Below are 18,431 nucleotides of genomic sequence, written 5' to 3'. Positions count from 1 at the left end.
ATAGTTTTTGTAGCTACGTATATTTTCACTATTGGCACAATAAAGCTATGCGAAAAAAAGGGGAACGGCAAAACATGGCTTTCCCATGTTAATTTCCTTAACAAATTTTAAAAAGCTATAGGGATAAAATGGCTGAGCCACTCTCTAACCCCCTACCACTGGAGATTTTGCGACAAGACCTATTAGTAAGTCACCTAATTGCATAGTAAAATCACATTCAGGTTGTAAAAGTCCAAAGTTTGAGACCATTATTTGCAGCCTGTCTATGTATACACTACATAGGTGACTTACTAATAGGTCTTGTCACAAAATCTCCAGTGGCAGGGGTTTAGAGAACAACTTGACAAATAACAATAAATAGACATTTCTCTCTACATGTGTTGTGGATACATTGGGACTGTGCAAGCGTCATACACGTTCCCACCGTACCCTGGAGGGGAAGTCTGTGGAGTATTACTGTATTAGTACAGCGGTACAGGGGCTGGAAGCAATGAACTGCGAAAAGTTGGGCACCCAAGGGGGATGGGCACAAACCCAGCTAAACACAGCAGGGGGTTGTGCACCAGTTGAGGGTTGGGTTTTTTCATACTTAAGATTAATTGTGTTCATTTTCCTTAGTCTAGCATAATTTAGACATTGTGTAAGGTTTAGCACAGTAGATATATAAAGCTAACATGTTTAAATAATGTCATATACAAGCAAATGGATGTGTGTATATATTAAACATATAACTAAGTATATATTTTCAACACTTCTTCATTAAAATACAGACGCAAACGGTGCATTTATTTACGTGGCTGGCAGCCATATTTTACAGATCAGAAATTAAGTTTGTTTACCAGTCAATAGGGTTCATTTCAGGCATCCAAGCCATAATGCATTGATGCCTTTCACATAAATAAAATATTCACTTCACGCTAGATTGCCTGTGTCCACCTCCTTTGTTGCAAAGGAGTGGTGATATATCAATATACAATTAGTCCTGCTGCACCTCCAGCAAAGTAATAAAAGAAAAAATAAACAAACATCACTTTCTTGTTACCTCTACTACCTCCTGCTCCTGGTCAATTACATCTGCCCAGGGGTGCATGACCTCCCACTGGGTCCCTCCCATGCTGGTGAGGTGGCGCTTGCTGCTTCACACGTGCCCCCAGCGCTGCTTCCTCTCCACAAGAATTGACCCTGAGTGGGCGTACTGCCTGCCACTAACAGGAAGGGGAGGTGGCAGTGTAGCAAAAACATAAGAGTTGCCACCTTTTGAACATTTTCTGTATTGTTCCTTCAATGCCTTTGCCATGTATTTTGTCTCCTCTTCATCATGTTGTAAAGCGCTCCGATACCCTCGAGTCTGGCTAGCGCTATAGAAGACTTTCAAATAAATAAATAAATCAAAAAGCAAAAAACAGGGTTGCAGTTAGGAGAACATGAGACTTTAACATGGAAACAAGTGTGAAGGTTGAGTAAAACTGCTGTGGATGGGTTTGAATAGCATTGGGGATAAAGCGCGAGAAACTAGGGGCAGGGCACAGGTTTGTGGCTCATTCTTTTCAAAATGGATACGGGTGTGTCACTTGCAGGTCAGTTTCACGTATTTTTTAACAAGAAATGCGAGTTCACCGTGTTTATGCATTGTTTTGGGGATGCTGATCTACATTTCCCCCACAATCCTTATGGGGACTCTTTGAATTAGATTTTGGCCACCTATGATTTGGAAATTCTGGTAAATGCAAAAAACGCCTCTGGAGAAATCATTCCCACGTTCACGGGAAGGAATGCAAACGCTGTAATAGATTTTATTTGCATGTCCTCAAGCCTCAGCCCGTGGTGTAAGGCCCCTGTGGTCGTGGATAATCTGCTTAGTGATCACAATTGTATCACTATTGAGGCCATACTTTGGAAGGAGAAACATGTACCCAAAATTTGTACCATTGCTAACATAGAGCCGCACAGACCCAACGGAACCAGAATTAGATGGAAAGGGGACAAAGCGGAAGTAATGTCAAATTCTATTGTTAAAAGCTGCTTAACCGAAATCATTACCATCCTAGAGAGTGAGGAGGTTACTGTTGAAACTGTGTGTAATTTTATTAACATCAACCTCACAATTGACAGTAAATTAACCAAACTTGGTAAGGGCAAGCTACATCATCAAAAGGGGTGGTTTGATCGCGCGAGTACTACCGCGCTTAAGGGGCTTAAAGTGGCATTGGCAGCCAAACCAAGATTTAATAGTGTGGTTAGGGAGCTTAGATTCACCTACCATGCTGCAGTCAAACGTAGGAAGACCGAACTACGGCAAGAGGCCTGGGATAACTTAGACCAGGCAGCCGCAACTTCGGACTCCTCTTTATTTTGGGCCACAGCTAATTGTCCGTTTCTTAAGGACGACAAGGTGCCCGAATTGACGGCTAACCTTAGCATGGAAAATTGGGTTACCCACTTCTCTTTGATCTTTGATTCGAATAGACCGATTGGTGCACTTGAGGACTGCTGGCTTATCGTTCCGCTGGACATTTCCACCGTTAAAGTTCTGGGAAGCAAAACCTCCAGTAATGGTGGGAAGGCCCAGGGGCGATGCATTATGGAATGTGGAACAGGGCGAGGGAAACCCCATTCCTATTTTATCGATGGGCACAAGGTGCAAACGGTGGATACCTTTAGCTATCTTGGCACCACATTTTCGAAGAACTGTTGCTGGACTAGTGACATTACCAATGTTCGGGGCAAGATGGCGAAATGCGCCCATGGGGTGTTCAAGTTTGCTACCAAATTAGGGGACAAACGGATTAAAGACATGCTAAAAATCTATCAATTGAGATGCCTTTCCATTGCACTCTATGGTGCTGGGGTTTGGGTACACGTCCCGGCAGGGAGCCTACAAGTGGAGGAAAATCTCTTTTTAAAGAGACTCCTGTGTTTGTCCAAATCAGCCTCTAACGACCTGGTGCACAGAGAGCTTGGAATCCAAAATCTTTCAGATCTGATTGCCTTAAGACCATTAATGTTATGGCGGGCTATCTGGTTGAAGGAGGAGACTTCCCTAAATAGAGCCATCATAAAAGATTGTCTCTCTACCGATAACCATTTAAAGATTCCTTGGATAAAATTTGTCATCAATAGTTTTTCAGAGATTTATGGTCTCGATATAAGAGAGGATAGCTATGTTGCTTCTAGTCTGTCCAAATCCAAGATGAAGACTGCCTTCATGAGCTATAAGACAGAGAGGCGGGGGAGGGACTGTGACAATCTCCCCACCTGTGTGCTCTATGGAAGATATTGTGAGAATGTGGGCTACCAACCGTATTTGCGTCATGTCACCAGAGTTTCCCACCAGTTTGTCTTAATGAGACTAAGGTTCGGGATTGTGCACCACCTGGTGGCCTTCCCCTGCAACAAAAAACATCCGACTGGTCCGTGCCCATGTGACAATACTTCAGCACAAAGCACTATGCACTTTCTATTGCTGTGTAAACTTTACGGTAACTTTCGTTCAGCCTTTTTAAAACCCATTTTCATCAAGTTTCGAGTTAGAAATGTACATGATACCATGAAGTTACTTTTTAACATGCCCCACCCTGACGTTTGTTTTTTTACCGCTACTTTCCTTCTTCATGCTATTAAGGCAAGGACTAGTATGATTTTTTAACTGTTTTTAACTATGTATTCTGTACAGAATTTTCTACCATGGTTTTTATTGATCATTGATCATTGTTTATGTAATGTAAATGTATGTGCTTTTATGGACATTGTCTTCATGCTCCGAATAAAGCCTTATGAAATGAAATGCATGAGAGGCATTTTTCATGGCATTTTTCATATAATTACGCCACCGGTAAATACCGCAAATTTCACACAATCTTATACAAAATATATTGAAACTGCAAGTGCTATTGCGTAATGGTAACCAACTTTGTCGTCATCTCTGTTCAACAATAATGATGGCCTGTTGCCAAATTTCCCCCTCACTCTCACTCCCCACAATTACACCTCATCTCATCACTGCACCCAGCAAACCAAAGCAGATCCCAGCATTAACTGTGAGGGATACAAGCAGAGGTGTGCACCACTCCTTTCTTTACCATAACGAGGGCAGCATCCTTGGCAATCACATATCCTTATTGACAGCAGAAGTACTTTGTGTTACAGCAAACTATATTCACAGACCCTTTATTCTGCAACAGAATTCACGGGAGCCTGCAATCCTTGCATATAAGCCTGACTCAAATCTCTCTACTATGGTCATGTTGTGACTTCTCTAGTCACCCACAATTATAAATTGACATAACTGGAATACTGTAATAGTTTGTTACAGTTGAGCACTGACTTCATATTTGCTCCAGCCAGAGCTTGTGGTCAAGAGCTTAATTACAGCAGTATGTTAAACAACGAAAATAAAAACTGGCTTTGTACTCTTCTGATCTGTTTTTCACAAATGAAACAGCGACCTGCAAAAACTTATCTATTTTTGGTAAAAGTAATATTCTGCATGCTGTAGGTGATTATAGCAAAGAAAGAATAATTTCACTCATTTCAATACAATATTTTTCAACATGATTTACATTAAACTGTGGTATCTTTTTTTAAACAAATTACTTAATGAGTTTAAATTTGTGTAATATTGTTTTCATATTTGCATTGATACTAGTTCTTTTGTATGAAAGAGCAAGATACTTATCACTTAACAGGTTTGTGGGATGAGTGATGGTGCCACAATGTATGATAAATAGATTAAAGGATGTTACATGTCAGCTTACAGTTCAATTAAGTCCGCCTTCGGCCTCTTTCCTCTATATGGCCACAGAAATTCATGTTGACTTACAATTTACTTGTCATTTACAGCACAGGGTACTTTACCCCATATATAATTTAAAAATGAACCATCATGAATAAAAAGGTAATAAAAAACCCCAAATCACTATCATACATTATTCAACATCTCTAATGTTGTGAAGGTTCATAGCTTCTGCTTGAGCTTTACCTGTGTTCATATTTTTTTCAACTTTAGTTTTAATTAACTTGAAAGCTACTACAAGGGCTGTGCATTTTTGGGATTTGAGGTTGTTTGTGATATTCAGTTGGACTGCATATACCAAGACTTACACCACTTCTCTATAAAGTATTTGAATGTCTGCACTGCACAAGTGGTTTGGTTGCCCTTCCATTAACATTAAATGAGGCACTGTGCCTTTTGTATGATAATCAACCAATGAGGCATTAAACACATTTTTGTTTTTATCTCAATTAACAGGACCATGAAAAATACATCGATTGATACCACAGTAGATTCTACATATCAGGTGAGTGCTGCTGCTGTGGTGTGTCATGACAATCATGCCTTAAGTATGAAGAAAGAAGCTGTGATCAAGGATTATAAAATTAACGTTTCACTTATGTTCTACATACTTGTAGTTCATATGCTATAACCTGCACCAATGATGTTTCTTGTAGCAGCCTTACATTATTAAACATAAAGAAACGTTGTGTATTAACAAATCATTGTAATCTATTCTAAAATAACTGCATTTATTTGGAAGCACTAACTAGGATGGAAAATGAATCAGCATTCAAATTTATTAGTGCAAATATAAAAAAAAAACATTGGAGATGAAGAAGGAGGAACGAGCTACAGGTGGAAGTTATAGACCTCAAATCAGGGCTTATGGAAGGCTGATAAAGACAAAAACATTGAGAGGAAAGGGCTCAAAGCGTGCATGCTTAGAAACAGTAACAATAACGTGAAGCTAAGAGACAGTGAATTATTACTGGGTGTTGCTGCTAGTCCACTGTAGGAAAGTGGCTTTTTTGCATGGTAAGCCCATATTTTTTGCCTGATACCTGATGTGATTTCGAACTGTCCCTGCTAACTTGGCACCAGTGCCAGATCTCTTTTCCAAAGCACTATACCACGAATGGCACAACTTCAGCTGCCCCTGTAAGTCCCTAGTAAGTGGAAATTAGGGCATGGGTACTGAAGAGGTTCTCCTGGGTCTCCAGCACTGGTTGTGCCACCCCAAGACCCCTTCACTAAGGCTATGCACTCTGAACTTGCAGGCCGTATAACTTGTTGCAGGAAAATCTGAAGAGTTAACATGGCACACAGCCTGTGTGCCATACCAACCATAAAAGAAACAATAAAGTAGATAAGGGGTTCAAGGAAACGTTTTAAGACCAATGCCTGGATATATTCCCCAAATGTAACTAAGAATACAACAAGATATCCATGGGTCTGCGAGCCTCACCAAGCTCTATAGGCAAGTGGAACAAAGAGAGACCTTTGTGGGTAAAACAACCTAGGACATCAGAACTGTAAATGACCAATTTACAGTTCTGATGTCCTCGGTTGTTTTACCCACATAGGTGTTTACCCTGCCCTAGGAGTCTGTATTGATAACCAGGGGGTCATTGTTTTTCTCACACAAAGAGAGACCTTTACATGTGATCAGTGGCAATCCTTTGAAAAAGACAGAATCCCATCACTCACCGTAGTGACATGCTTCATCATCTGGGATCTCCTCTTGGTTTCAAACCTAGTGCAGCCAAGGGCTACAACCCCCTTACTGAGAGGGAGGAGCTCAGGGATGTTTTCAAACGGTTGAGTTGTTAGTAGGATGTACAGTGTGATGATGGCACATAAAAGAAGAAAAAGGTGACAACAAAGGAAAGGTACATTTTTATGTGCCAGGTACCATATGAATATGAGGATCTAAGCAAACACTTCTTACTGTTACCTAAATAGTGTGCTCTTAACAATGTATGCTATATTGTGCTTACCCCTAATGCACGAGAAGGAACAAAAAAAACAGAAATCTTGGTGATAATAGAGCATCAGGCATAATGTGATAATACCCATGCTGCCTGCTAGATTTCAAAGTCAATCTAGATGGTAAGGCAGTGCTAAACAGGACTGTACAATATACTAAGGCAAAAGAATATATTTGTGAGATATCAGGCTTAAAATCAAGATGTGAGAACAAAAGGACTAAGCCACTAGAGATGTGGCATGTATACAAACATGCAAAACATACAAGGGACCGCTGCACTCCAAGTGTACTGGATTAAGCTGAAGTAGTTCAGAGAACGAGAATTCGTTTAGGGTGCTCAGGATGTTGTCCCTGCTGTCCAAGAGGGACAACGTAAAATGAACAAGAAAGAACCTTGTGGGTACAAGGTGGATAACCTGATCACTCCTGTATGCTAAACAAAGCAATGAACTGGTACTTTGTAAGTATGATGAATAGTTTTATTCACTATGTATCATCTTTGAGTTCAATACAATTTCAAAATTCATTTCAAAAGTTCTCAATATGATTGGATATCATGTTTTCAGTGATAATATTCCAAAGTATCCAAACGTAAATCACAATCCGATTAGATAATTGTAATCCAAATGACATGAGTAATCAAAATCCCCGATGCATTTCGAGCATCCAGCTCTTCGTCAGGGGGTGAAAGTTATACTGTAGGAAAAAGGAAAAAGGTGGAGTGGCAGAGTGGTGGAGGAACGAATTTCCAGGGGAAGGGAATTCCACAGTTTAGGAGCAAGGGTGGCGAATCTCCTCCCACCATTGCGTTGAAACTTGAACCGTGGGACAGAAAGGAGAATTTGCGAAGCAGAACGTAGACTGCGGGAAGGGTTGTATCTGGGTAGAAGGTCTTGAATACATTTTGGACTACGGGCATGCAAAGTCTTAAAAGCCATACAGGCGATTTTATAAATGACACACTGAGTGATAGGAAGCCAATGAAGTTGCCTCATTAGAAGTCTGGCTGACTGCTAGCGTGGGAGGCGATATATAAGTCTTGCAGCCTGATTTCTGGCCATCTGCAGACGCCTACTAAGGGCCACAGGGAGGCCCAGGTAGATGGCATTTGCGTAATCTAAATGGGACAACACCAACGCCATCACCACCTGGGTCAAGGCTGACTGTGTAAGCATCCGACTGATCTTTTTTATTTTACGGAGCTGAAAGAAACATGTCGCCACCACCGAATTTACTTGAGGTTTCAATGATAAGTCTCTGTCAATAAGCAGCCCCAGACTTTTAACCGAGTTGGACGGAGTAGGGGGGGCCTAGTTCGGGTGGCCAATAGTGTGGGCCCCAGAGTAGCTGTAAGTTCTGGTATGTGGGCATGACTACACGTAAAGTGGAACTCAGAATCCTTAAGCACAAGACCATGATGAGATGCAAAAAACAGGCCACAAGGCCTACTAAGCACTTCTTGGATCTTTAAACATAATGCAGGTTATTTCAATTGGACGGTGCTGGAACAACCATTCATCCTTGCGCATATCAAAGATTTTTCCAAATGTCTATTTTTAAAAGAACAAAGGTGGGTGTTCAAACTCCGGAGCGATCAAATGGGTGTCAATTATGAGATTCCCTGGACCTTGTTGTAGCCTGGCAAGTAATACACCTATCCAATAGAAAGGACTGACACATTTCATGATATTCATGTCTCACAAAAAGAACACACACTAGATATCCTCTGGGGTTACCTATTGTTCACATACTCTAACTAATGAGCAGGGCATTGTATATCGCTAGAGTAAAGATATGCGTCTATATAGTAAATTACAGTGTTGTCACGCTACCTTGTTAGACGTGGCATTGATACATTTATCTGAACAGTTTAATAAATACTATTAGCCATAGATCTTGGCATTAGCTTTCACTTGATAAACATACACGTCTGGAGGTTAAATAGCAGTGTTGGCACGCTACTATGTTAGGTAGGGCACTGATATATGTGTCTTTACAGTCTACCAAATTTAAATAGCTATTGATCTTGGTATTAGGTTTCACTGTATAAACTGATCATTCAGATTTATTTACTTTCCCCTGAAAAGTTTTGTGGTGAGGCACTAGTTATTTGCAGACATCGAAGTATTCACTCGAGGTTCGAGATCTGATCTAATACAAGGTTTGCCGTCCTGATGTGTGTTCAGCATTATGAGTGCATGCTCCTCGGAGCAAATAAAACTACCACTCCCATGATGCCAGAGGTTTCTGTGTAGTCCTTACATGTTTACATCACTAGCAAGATCTAAAATGAGGCTTACTGTACTGACATCGACCAGCTCCATGCATGATTGTATAAGACTACAATTCCCTTGGTACTATCAGATTTCCTGTAGTCCTTTCATGCAGACGTCATCAGTATGAGCCCCACGCCAGATAACGAGCAACACAGGTGTAGCTTACAGACATAAATACAGCGGCGGTACCTGCCGCCAGTTACCTCTGTAAGCAGCTCAGTTGAAGCACGAGGTACCGATGGATAGGTAAGTACCCTTGCCGCCTGGACATTAGTTGGGCTGTATCTACATTAAGTTTTCCTCTAGTGCAATCGGGGGTTGAACCTTAGTACAACCGGGGACTCCATCCACATTTCCATTGCGATAAGCACTGCCCTGGTTTGTATTTTGTTGGCTCCTTTTGATAGGCATAGCTGTCTCTACTTAATGCATCTTCATTTGCAGTGCATAAATGGGGAGAACAATTGAATTTTCGGGGTTTGACTTCCTTCTTAATTTCCTTTATGCAAGCCATAAAAGTCTCACTTAGGCAATAAATACATATGGGATGTCGAACAGCAAATTGGTTTTCGGTGCTAACTTGTAAAAATGTGATGTTTGGATACATGCCACATCTCTAGGGGTTTCGTCCTTTTATTCACTCATCTTGATTTTAAGCCTAATATCTCCCAAATATATTTCTTCACCTTAGTATATTGTAGAGGCCTGTTTAGCACTGCACTAGCATCTAGATTGATTTTTAAACCTAGCAGGCAGCATAGGTATTATAGTTGTCACATTATGCCTCATGCTCTATTATCGCCTAGCTTTCTTTTTTTCTTGTTCCTTCAGAACGGGGCCTCATTTGATGAGCTTCAGCCAGGTAAGATGAGGCTTTTTTCCTGTGCATAATGGGTAAGCACGATATAGCATACATTATTAAGAGTACACTGTTTAGGTAACAGTAACCAGGGGTTGCTTAGGTCCTCATATTCATATGGCTCCTGGCACATACAAATTGACCTTTCCTTTGTTGTTACCTTTTTCTTCTTTTAGGTGTCATCATCACACTGTAATTCACAGAGAACCTAGATTACAGATTTGATGGTTTTATTTATTCCTACCTATAACAACCTTTTGTTTTTACATATACACACGCAGGAGCATCATTACATCTAGATCTTGAGGAAGGCCACGATTACACATAATCTTAATGGCCAAACCATGTAGACCTTGTTTCTGGACGCATGCAGTCATTATTTCATAACTACATCTGCACTGGTTTTAATTTGGGGAACAAGAGATAAGCACACACAGTTCACACTTATGCACTGCGCCCATCACTCTTACAAATTTAAGTCCTTCACTTCAGATGAATCTTAGTAAATCTGAGTAACATCTTATCCATTTAAAAACATCCCTGAGCTCCTCCCTCTCAGTGAGGGGGTTGTAGCCCTTGGCTGCACTAGATTTGCAACCAAGAGGAGATCCCAGATGAGGAAGCATGTCACTACGGTGAGTGATGAGATTCTGTCCTTTTTAAAGGATTGCAACTGATCAGATGTAAAAGTCTCTCTTTGTGCCACTTGCCTTTATAGCTCAGTGAGGCTCGCAGACGCATGGATATCTTGTTGTATTCCATACCAACCATACCCATGCATAAGATATAAGTAAGTCACCACCACTGCAGTCTGATAGCCCTAAGGCAGGGTGCACTATATCCCATGTATTGGTATGTCAGCATGAGCAGAAATGCCAGTCTATTCTGTGATGTTGTAAGTTAATAGGGAAGCTGTAAAGAGTACGTAGGTTGGATACTGATCAACATGAGTTTCCGAGCACCATGATGGCGTCAAAGATTTCACAGATGTTTGGCATCAAACATCTTGTCTTACTAAATCCTCACTAATGCCAGTGTTGAATGTATTAATAACTTCAGACAGGGGACCCTTTTAGAGGGTTCACTGATGCCTAAGTAAACAATAGTGGGTATGTTGATGGTTTTCACCAGCCTGCCACCAACAGACATGTTTCTGACCTCATGGGGTAGAGCCAGCACTCTCACAGGACAGAAACAATACCTGCTCCGTGCGGGCAAGGGGGTTTCACACCTCTGGTATATTCCATATAGGCACCCTAATATAATCACAGGTAACATCACAACCTTTCACCTATATCCTTCCCTACATTACACACATAACGGTTTTACAAGGACTGACCTATTACCTAGATACGACACTGCATTCTGAAACGCGGGTTTTCCCTAGTTCTAATCTCATATATTAAACATGAGGTTTCTTGGACGCACATCAGGACTACCATCTAATGTATAATATCTCTGTATAAAGTTCAGGCCCAACGTCATCCTTTGGGCCAACAAAGTAACAGAGCAAGGTAGGACCCCTGGGGAGACCTATGGGTATATATACATCACATCTTGCTTAGAAAGACAGAGGATACCAAGACTTCCTGACAAACAAACTGATCAGAGAGGCTGAAGTTCCTGCTTGCAGATACTCCAGCCCACAGTGGTCTAACATCCCTCAAGGGCTGTCCAACTTGAGACTAGGACGGGCTCCCACAGTCTGTCACTTCGGGTAATGGGGTGGACTAAATCCTATAGGGATTCTTAGCTTAACACCTACACACATGCTAGGTACACTTAGGTACATCTAGTTAGGTGGCATCGTAGGAGTACCCATCTCTTTACTGTCATGTATTTTATATACTTGTATGTATTTATGATTACTGCATGTTGGTTGAACTATACCATCCTTTTACTTTTATTGTACTGTTATCATATATATCTGCTACTGTCTAATGGTTTTTGCAGCTCATCTATTCTACACTAGCATACAAACTGTACAGTAAATCCTTATTGCAAACGCCTGACCGTTTATTCTGTGTATCTCTCTGAGAGAAACTAAGTAATTATGAGTGTCTGAGCGAAAGGTAGTACATTGTTTCCACAATCCAGGGGGATCAGGGTTCTGAGGTTGCCAGAAACTATTCTCTCCTTGGTAAGAGGAGTTTTTAACGGCACTGTGAGCTAGCTGATATGGAAAGGCTAACAAACTCAGGGGTGTGTACGGAATCAGTCTGCTTCCAATTCCACAGTTTATGATATCCAAATGCGCAGGTCCTGTATAGGATATATGGGAACTACACGATGCCTTCTTCAGGACAGGATGGCATCAAAGGCAATGCCACCTTTTAAATCGTAGCTATGAACCCTAGATAATGGGGGAGGTGATACCCCCTTTGAGTTCCACTTTTGGTAGGAGGGAAAGCGGGAAAATTAGTTAGATGAGGCGGAGGGACCACCATTTGCCTGCACCATCCCTAAATTGAGTATTTAGGGGCTCCCTGAGACCTGAACCTCAGAATCATCTGACCAAAGAAGACCAGCACAAAAGAAGACGTGCTACATGATAACAGAAGCCCTGCGGCAGAAGGCAACTGCAACAAACCCTACCAGCTGCATGAAGGACCGTACAATCAATGCTGCTGTTTGGTCCTGAAACCTGAAAGGACTCCAAGAACACTAGATCACCTCCAACTTTCAAGAAATTGCTGAGAAGCTCACTTGGAGCAGGCACTGATCCCTTGAATCCCAGTTTTTCAACTTGCTGCTCCCCGATGACCTTGAGACAGCACCAAAGCAAGAAGAGATACAACTGCTCAAGAGGGTCAGATCTGTCTCTCCACCAAGAATGGATGCACCAGAACTGACCTGAGCTGCAGCAAAAAAAAATACCTGGGGTACTGGACCCCCAAGGTAAAAACAAAGAAGACTAGTCTATTCCAGACTCCCAAAGCACCTATAGCAAGCGCCGATCAAGTGACCTTGAGACACCTGAGTCCCACTTCCTGTGTGGCCCAGCTTTCCTGATATCGCCTCTCCGAGTTGCCTGCTCCTGACTGCAAGGAGCCTAAAGACGCATGCCGGGCTGACCTGACTGCTCTGCATCCAGCCCCATCAGCACCAATAAACCACTCTGCTCAAATGGTCCCCAGGTCCTTGCGTCCGCCTCCCTCAAAGGAGACCCACGGACTTACCTGTAAGTCCACCTGTGCAGTGCATTTTCTAGTGGCCTCCTTTGTCTTTGCTCACCAGTTTCCAAGGCCCTCAGCACTCAGCTCTCACCCTTTCCGGGATGCTTCTGAACATTTACTGCTGTAACTTTGGACCTGGTCCTGACATTGACTTAAAACATGAACTTTGTGAAAGCATTGCCTGATTTTATATGCAATTTTCTAGTTCTTCCTATTTCTTCCTATGGTGCATGATTGCGCACAAATGTGATATATTTTCCAAACTCTGTAAAAATTGTAACTCAAAAAAGTACATAACTTAGAACTGCGCTCTTGGTCTCTAAACTTGCATAAAATCATCATTATTTTTTCTTTTTTTTTATTCTTGAGTGTGTGTCTCATTTATTGCCTCTGTGTGTGACAACAAATGCTTACCAATACCCTCAGATAAGCCTGACTGCTCGCACATACTACCACAAAAAGAGCATTCAAATTATCTACTTTTACCTCTGCATGCCTACTGGGGAATTACCGGACTTTCTGCTCTGTGTACTTCATTTTAGTGCACTATATAGAGAGCTGGCTTCCTACATCCATCACAAGTAATAAAGTCACTAACATGTTAGGTTCCTTCAAAGGTTTCAGTTATTTAAACCTGAACTCAACCCCTGGTAGCTGTGGCAGCGGGTAGACACTTAACTTGGAAAATACATGTAAAGTATATAGTTGTACCAAACAATTTAACATTGAAAAAAACAGCATGGTACAATCCCACTGCAATGGATAATAATAGATACAAATGACACAGGCAAAATGCCAGGCAGACCCCAACAGCCGCAATCAGTCTTAGTTCCAGTTGACACTCGTCCAGGGGAAGGCCTACTTCAGTTTATTTTGCCCCTTTTGCAACACAAGAGTAAAGCTGGCTGACCCTTGCAGTCTTTTTCTTTCTCCTAGGTACATGGGGAGTAGGCATAGTCCTTGAGGGCTCCTCTCACATGATGGGCAGTAGGTTGGGTTCTCTTCTGTACTTCCACAGGTCCAGAAAGTGCTCTGTGGTGGTCCTTTGGGTGGAACATTTATGCCTGGCATCAACTGATGGGTGGTTCCTGGGCACCTCCTAATCAATGGACTAAAAGTTTCTGTGAGCAACACTCAATGAGGCCTCTGAAGACTGGAGTTGTGATTGGGAGTGAACTATGGGAATTACTAGTGTTCACCATCAACTATCATCCAGTTTAAATTGCAAAAAACACAGTTGATGGACAAAGAATGTAGAACAATGTCATACATTCACCCCAGTACAAGGATCTGGGCCTAAATACATCGTTTTTTTGCACTCCACACCACCCTGGGTTAGACACTGGCTATATGCAAATCAGCTCTGACCATGTGCCTCATGGGAACAGCCCAGTCCGAACTACCAAGCCATGTCTTTCCCAGACCGGAATCAAGCATCCAAGGACCGGTTTCTGGCTATCAGCCTTCATTCAGCCTGGATAGCTTGACTCCAGTGGTGTGGAGAGCCTGGGGCTCACGTCTGAGCATACCCAGCCCATTCGAGGTGAAAATTGCAAAAAACGCAGTTGATGGACAGAATGTAGAACAATGTCATACATTCACCCCAGTACAAGGATCTGGGCCTAAATCCATCGTTTTTTTGCACTCCACACCACCCTGGGTTAGACACTGGCTATATGCAAACCAGCTCTGACCCTGTGCCTCATGGGAACAGTCCAGTCCGAACTACCAAGTCATGTCTTTCCCAGACCGGAATCAAGCATCCAAGGACCGGTTTCTGGCTATCAGCCTTCATTCAGCCTGGATAGCTTGACTCCAGTGGTGTGGAGAGCCTGGGGCTCACGTCTGAGCATACCCAGCCCACTGGGGGTGAAAATTGCAAAAAACACAGTTGATGGAAAGAATGTAAAACAATGTCATACATTCACCCCAGTACAAGGATCTGGGCCTAAATCCATCGTTTTTTTGCACTCCACACCACCCTGGGTTAGACACTGGCTATATGCAAATCAGCTCTGACCCTGTGCCTCATGGGAACAGTCCAGTCCGAACTACCAAGCCATGTCTTTCCCGGACCGGAATCAAGCATCCAAGGACCGGTTTCTGGCTATCAGCCTTCATTCAGCCTGGATAGCTTGACTCCAGTGGTGTGGAGAGCCTGGGGCTCACGTCTGAGCATACCCAGCCCACTCGGGGTGAAAATTGCAAAAAACACAGTTGATGGAAAGAATGTAGAACAATGTCATACATTCACCCCAGTACAAGGATCTGGGCCTAAATCCACCGTTTTTTTGCACTCCACACCACCCTGGGTTAGACACTGGCTATATGCAAATCAGCTCTGACCCTGTGCCTCATGGGAACAGTCCAGTCCAAACTACCAAGCCATGTCTTTCCCAGACCGGAATCAAGCATCCAAGGACCAGTTTCTGGCTATCAGCCTTCATTCAGCCTGGATAGCTTGACTCCAGTGGTGTGGAGAGCCTGGGGCTCACGTCTGAGCATACCCAGCCCACTTGGGGTGAAAATTGCAAAAAACACAGTTGATGGACGGAATGTAGAACAATGTCATACATTCACCCCAGTACAAGGATCTGGGCCTAAATCCATCGTTTTTTTGCACTCCACACCACCTTGGGATAGACACTGGCTATATGCAAATCAGCTCTGACCCTGTGCCTCATGGGAACAGTCCAGTCCGAACTACCAAGCCATGTCTTTCCCGGACCGGAATCAAGCATCCAAGGACCGGTTTCTGGCTATCAGCCTTCATTCAGCCTGGATAGCTTGACTCCAGTGGTGTGGAGAGCCTGGGGCTCACGTCTGAGCATACCCAGCCCATTCGGGGTGAAAATTGCAAAAAACGCAGTTGATGGACAGAATGTAGAACAATGTCATACATTCACCCCAGTACAAGGATCTGGGCCTAAATCCATCGTTTTTTTGCACTCCACACCACCCTGGGTTAGACACTGGCTATATGCAAATCAGCTCTGACCCTGTGCCTCATGGGAACAGTCCAGTCCGAACTACCAAGCCATGTCTTTCCCAGACCGGAATCAAGCATCCAAGGACCGGTTTCTGGCTATCAGCCTTCATTCAGCCTGGATAGCTTGACTCCAGTGGTGTGGAGAGCCTGGGGCTCACGTCTGAGCATACCCAGCCCACTGGGGGTGAAAATTGCAAAAAACACAGTTGATGGAAAGAATGTAAAACAATGTCATACATTCACCCCAGTACAAGGATCTGGGCCTAAATCCATCGTTTTTTTGCACTCCACACCACCCTGGGTTAGACACTGGCTATATGCAAATCAGCTCTGACCCTGTGCCTCATGGGAACAGTCCAGTCCGAACTACCAAGCCATGTCTTTCCCGGACCGGAATCAACCATCCAAGGACCGGTTTCTGGCTATCAGCCTTCATTCAGCCTGGATAGCTTGACTCCAGTGGTGTGGAGAGCCTGGGGCTCACGTCTGAGCATACCCAGCCCACTCGGGGTGAAAATTGCAAAAAACACAGTTGATGGAAAGAATGTAGAACAATGTCATACATTCACCCCAGTACAAGGATCTGGGCCTAAATCCACCGTTTTTTTGCACTCCACACCACCCTGGGTTAGACACTGGCTATATGCAAATCAGCTCTGACCCTGTGCCTCATGGGAACAGTCCAGTCCAAACTACCAAGCCATGTCTTTCCCAGACCGGAATCAAGCATCCAAGGACCAGTTTCTGGCTATCAGCCTTCATTCAGCCTGGATAGCTTGACTCCAGTGGTGTGGAGAGCCTGGGGCTCACGTCTGAGCATACCCAGCCCACTTGGGGTGAAAATTGCAAAAAACACAGTTGATGGACGGAATGTAGAACAATGTCATACATTCACCCCAGTACAAGGATCTGGGCCTAAATCCATCGTTTTTTTGCACTCCACACCACCTTGGGATAGACACTGGCTATATGCAAATCAGCTCTGACCCTGTGCCTCATGGGAACAGTCCAGTCCGAACTACCAAGCCATGTCTTTCCCGGACCGGAATCAAGCATCCAAGGACCGGTTTCTGGCTATCAGCCTTCATTCAGACTGGATAGCTTGACTCCAGTGGTGTGGAGAGCCTGAACTGGGGTGGCAGAGTGGGCTAAAGAACGGTGATGGATTAAACCCAGATCTTTTGACTGGGTGTGAGTGTTTAATTGATTCGGATGCTCCGTCCATCACCACTTCCTTTTGTACCGCTTTTGGCCGCCATAAGTGTGGCAGGGTATGCTCAGACGTGAGTTCCTTGCTCACTTTGCCATTGGATTCAAGCAAGCCGGGATGAAGACGGCTGGAATGACAGAAACCAGTCCTCGGAAGCTTGTTTCCGGTCCAGGGAAGACAATGGCTTGGCAGTTCGGGCTGGACTGTTGCCATGAGGCACAGGGTCAGACTGATTTGCATATGGCCATGTCTGAACTGGGGTGGCAGAGTGGGCTAAAGAACGGTGATGGATTAAACCCAGATCTTTTGACTGGGTGTGAGTGTTTGATTGATTCGGATGCTCCGTCCATCACCACTCCCTTTTTTACCGCTTTTGGCCACCATAAGTGTGGCAGGGTATGCTCAGACGTGAGTCCCTTGCTCACTTTGCCACTGGATTCAAGCAAGCCGGGCTGAATACGGCTGGAATGCCAGAAACCGGTCCTCGGAAGCTTGTTTCCGGTCCAGGGAAGACATGGCTTGGCAGTTCGGGCTGGACTGTTCCCATGAGGCACAGGGTGAGACTGATTTACATATGGCCATGTCTGAACTGGGGTGGCAGAGTGGGCTAAAGAACGGTGATGGATTGAACCCAGATCTTTTGACTGGGTGTGAGTGTTTGATTGATTCGGATGCTCCGTCCACCACCACTCCCTTTTGTACCATCATCCAGTTTAAAGCAGGCTTTGTATCCACAAAAAAGAAGGAGACAGAGGTCTACCAAGACAAAAGCAGGCCCAATCCACACTAGACAGCGGGTACACAAGAATTGTCTTGGATTCCTGTTTGCTCCCTTTAAGGTCTTTCATGTTGCTCAAACAGACCTGTCAGTTAGGATTTGTACTTGTGATGTCAACTGGATGGTAAGACCCCACCATTCTGCTGAGCTCAAAGGAGTTGCCCTGCACATTCAGGTCTATCTTTTATTCACATTGACCTATTGTATAGCTCCTGTGAGGAATTTCACACACACTTCATTCACACGTCATGGAGGCCACTTGCAGGCTGGGAGTTGCCAGAGTGTTATTATAAATTAGCCTCCAGGAACTTCAGGCAGGAACTAAGGTACATTATTAAAAGGTATCTTTCCTCGAAAATTATTAAATGATCCAACTTCACAA

The 18,431-nt window shown here is 43.5% G+C and overlaps 1 protein-coding gene across 2 annotated transcripts in view; it reads left to right on the top strand.

The window, feature by feature from the left end:
* LOC147701139 (sialic acid-binding Ig-like lectin 13) overlaps positions 1-18,431 on the top strand; it is a 291,587-nt gene that overhangs the window by 251,207 nt on the left and 21,949 nt on the right. For both annotated transcript variants that reach the window (XM_086929907.1, XM_086929906.1), the window contains one exon: positions 5,249-5,297. In XM_086929907.1, the coding sequence (XP_086786033.1) occupies positions 5,249-5,297 (49 nt within the window). The remainder of the gene's footprint in view (positions 1-5,248; positions 5,298-18,431) is intronic.

Source organism: Lissotriton vulgaris, chromosome 7 (genome assembly GCF_964263255.1).
Source record: "Lissotriton vulgaris chromosome 7, aLisVul1.2, whole genome shotgun sequence".
NCBI classification, from domain to species: Eukaryota; Metazoa; Chordata; class Amphibia; order Caudata; family Salamandridae; genus Lissotriton; species Lissotriton vulgaris.
The sequence above is the reverse complement of the archived record's forward strand: the minus strand, read 5'-3'. Positions and strand labels throughout refer to the sequence as shown.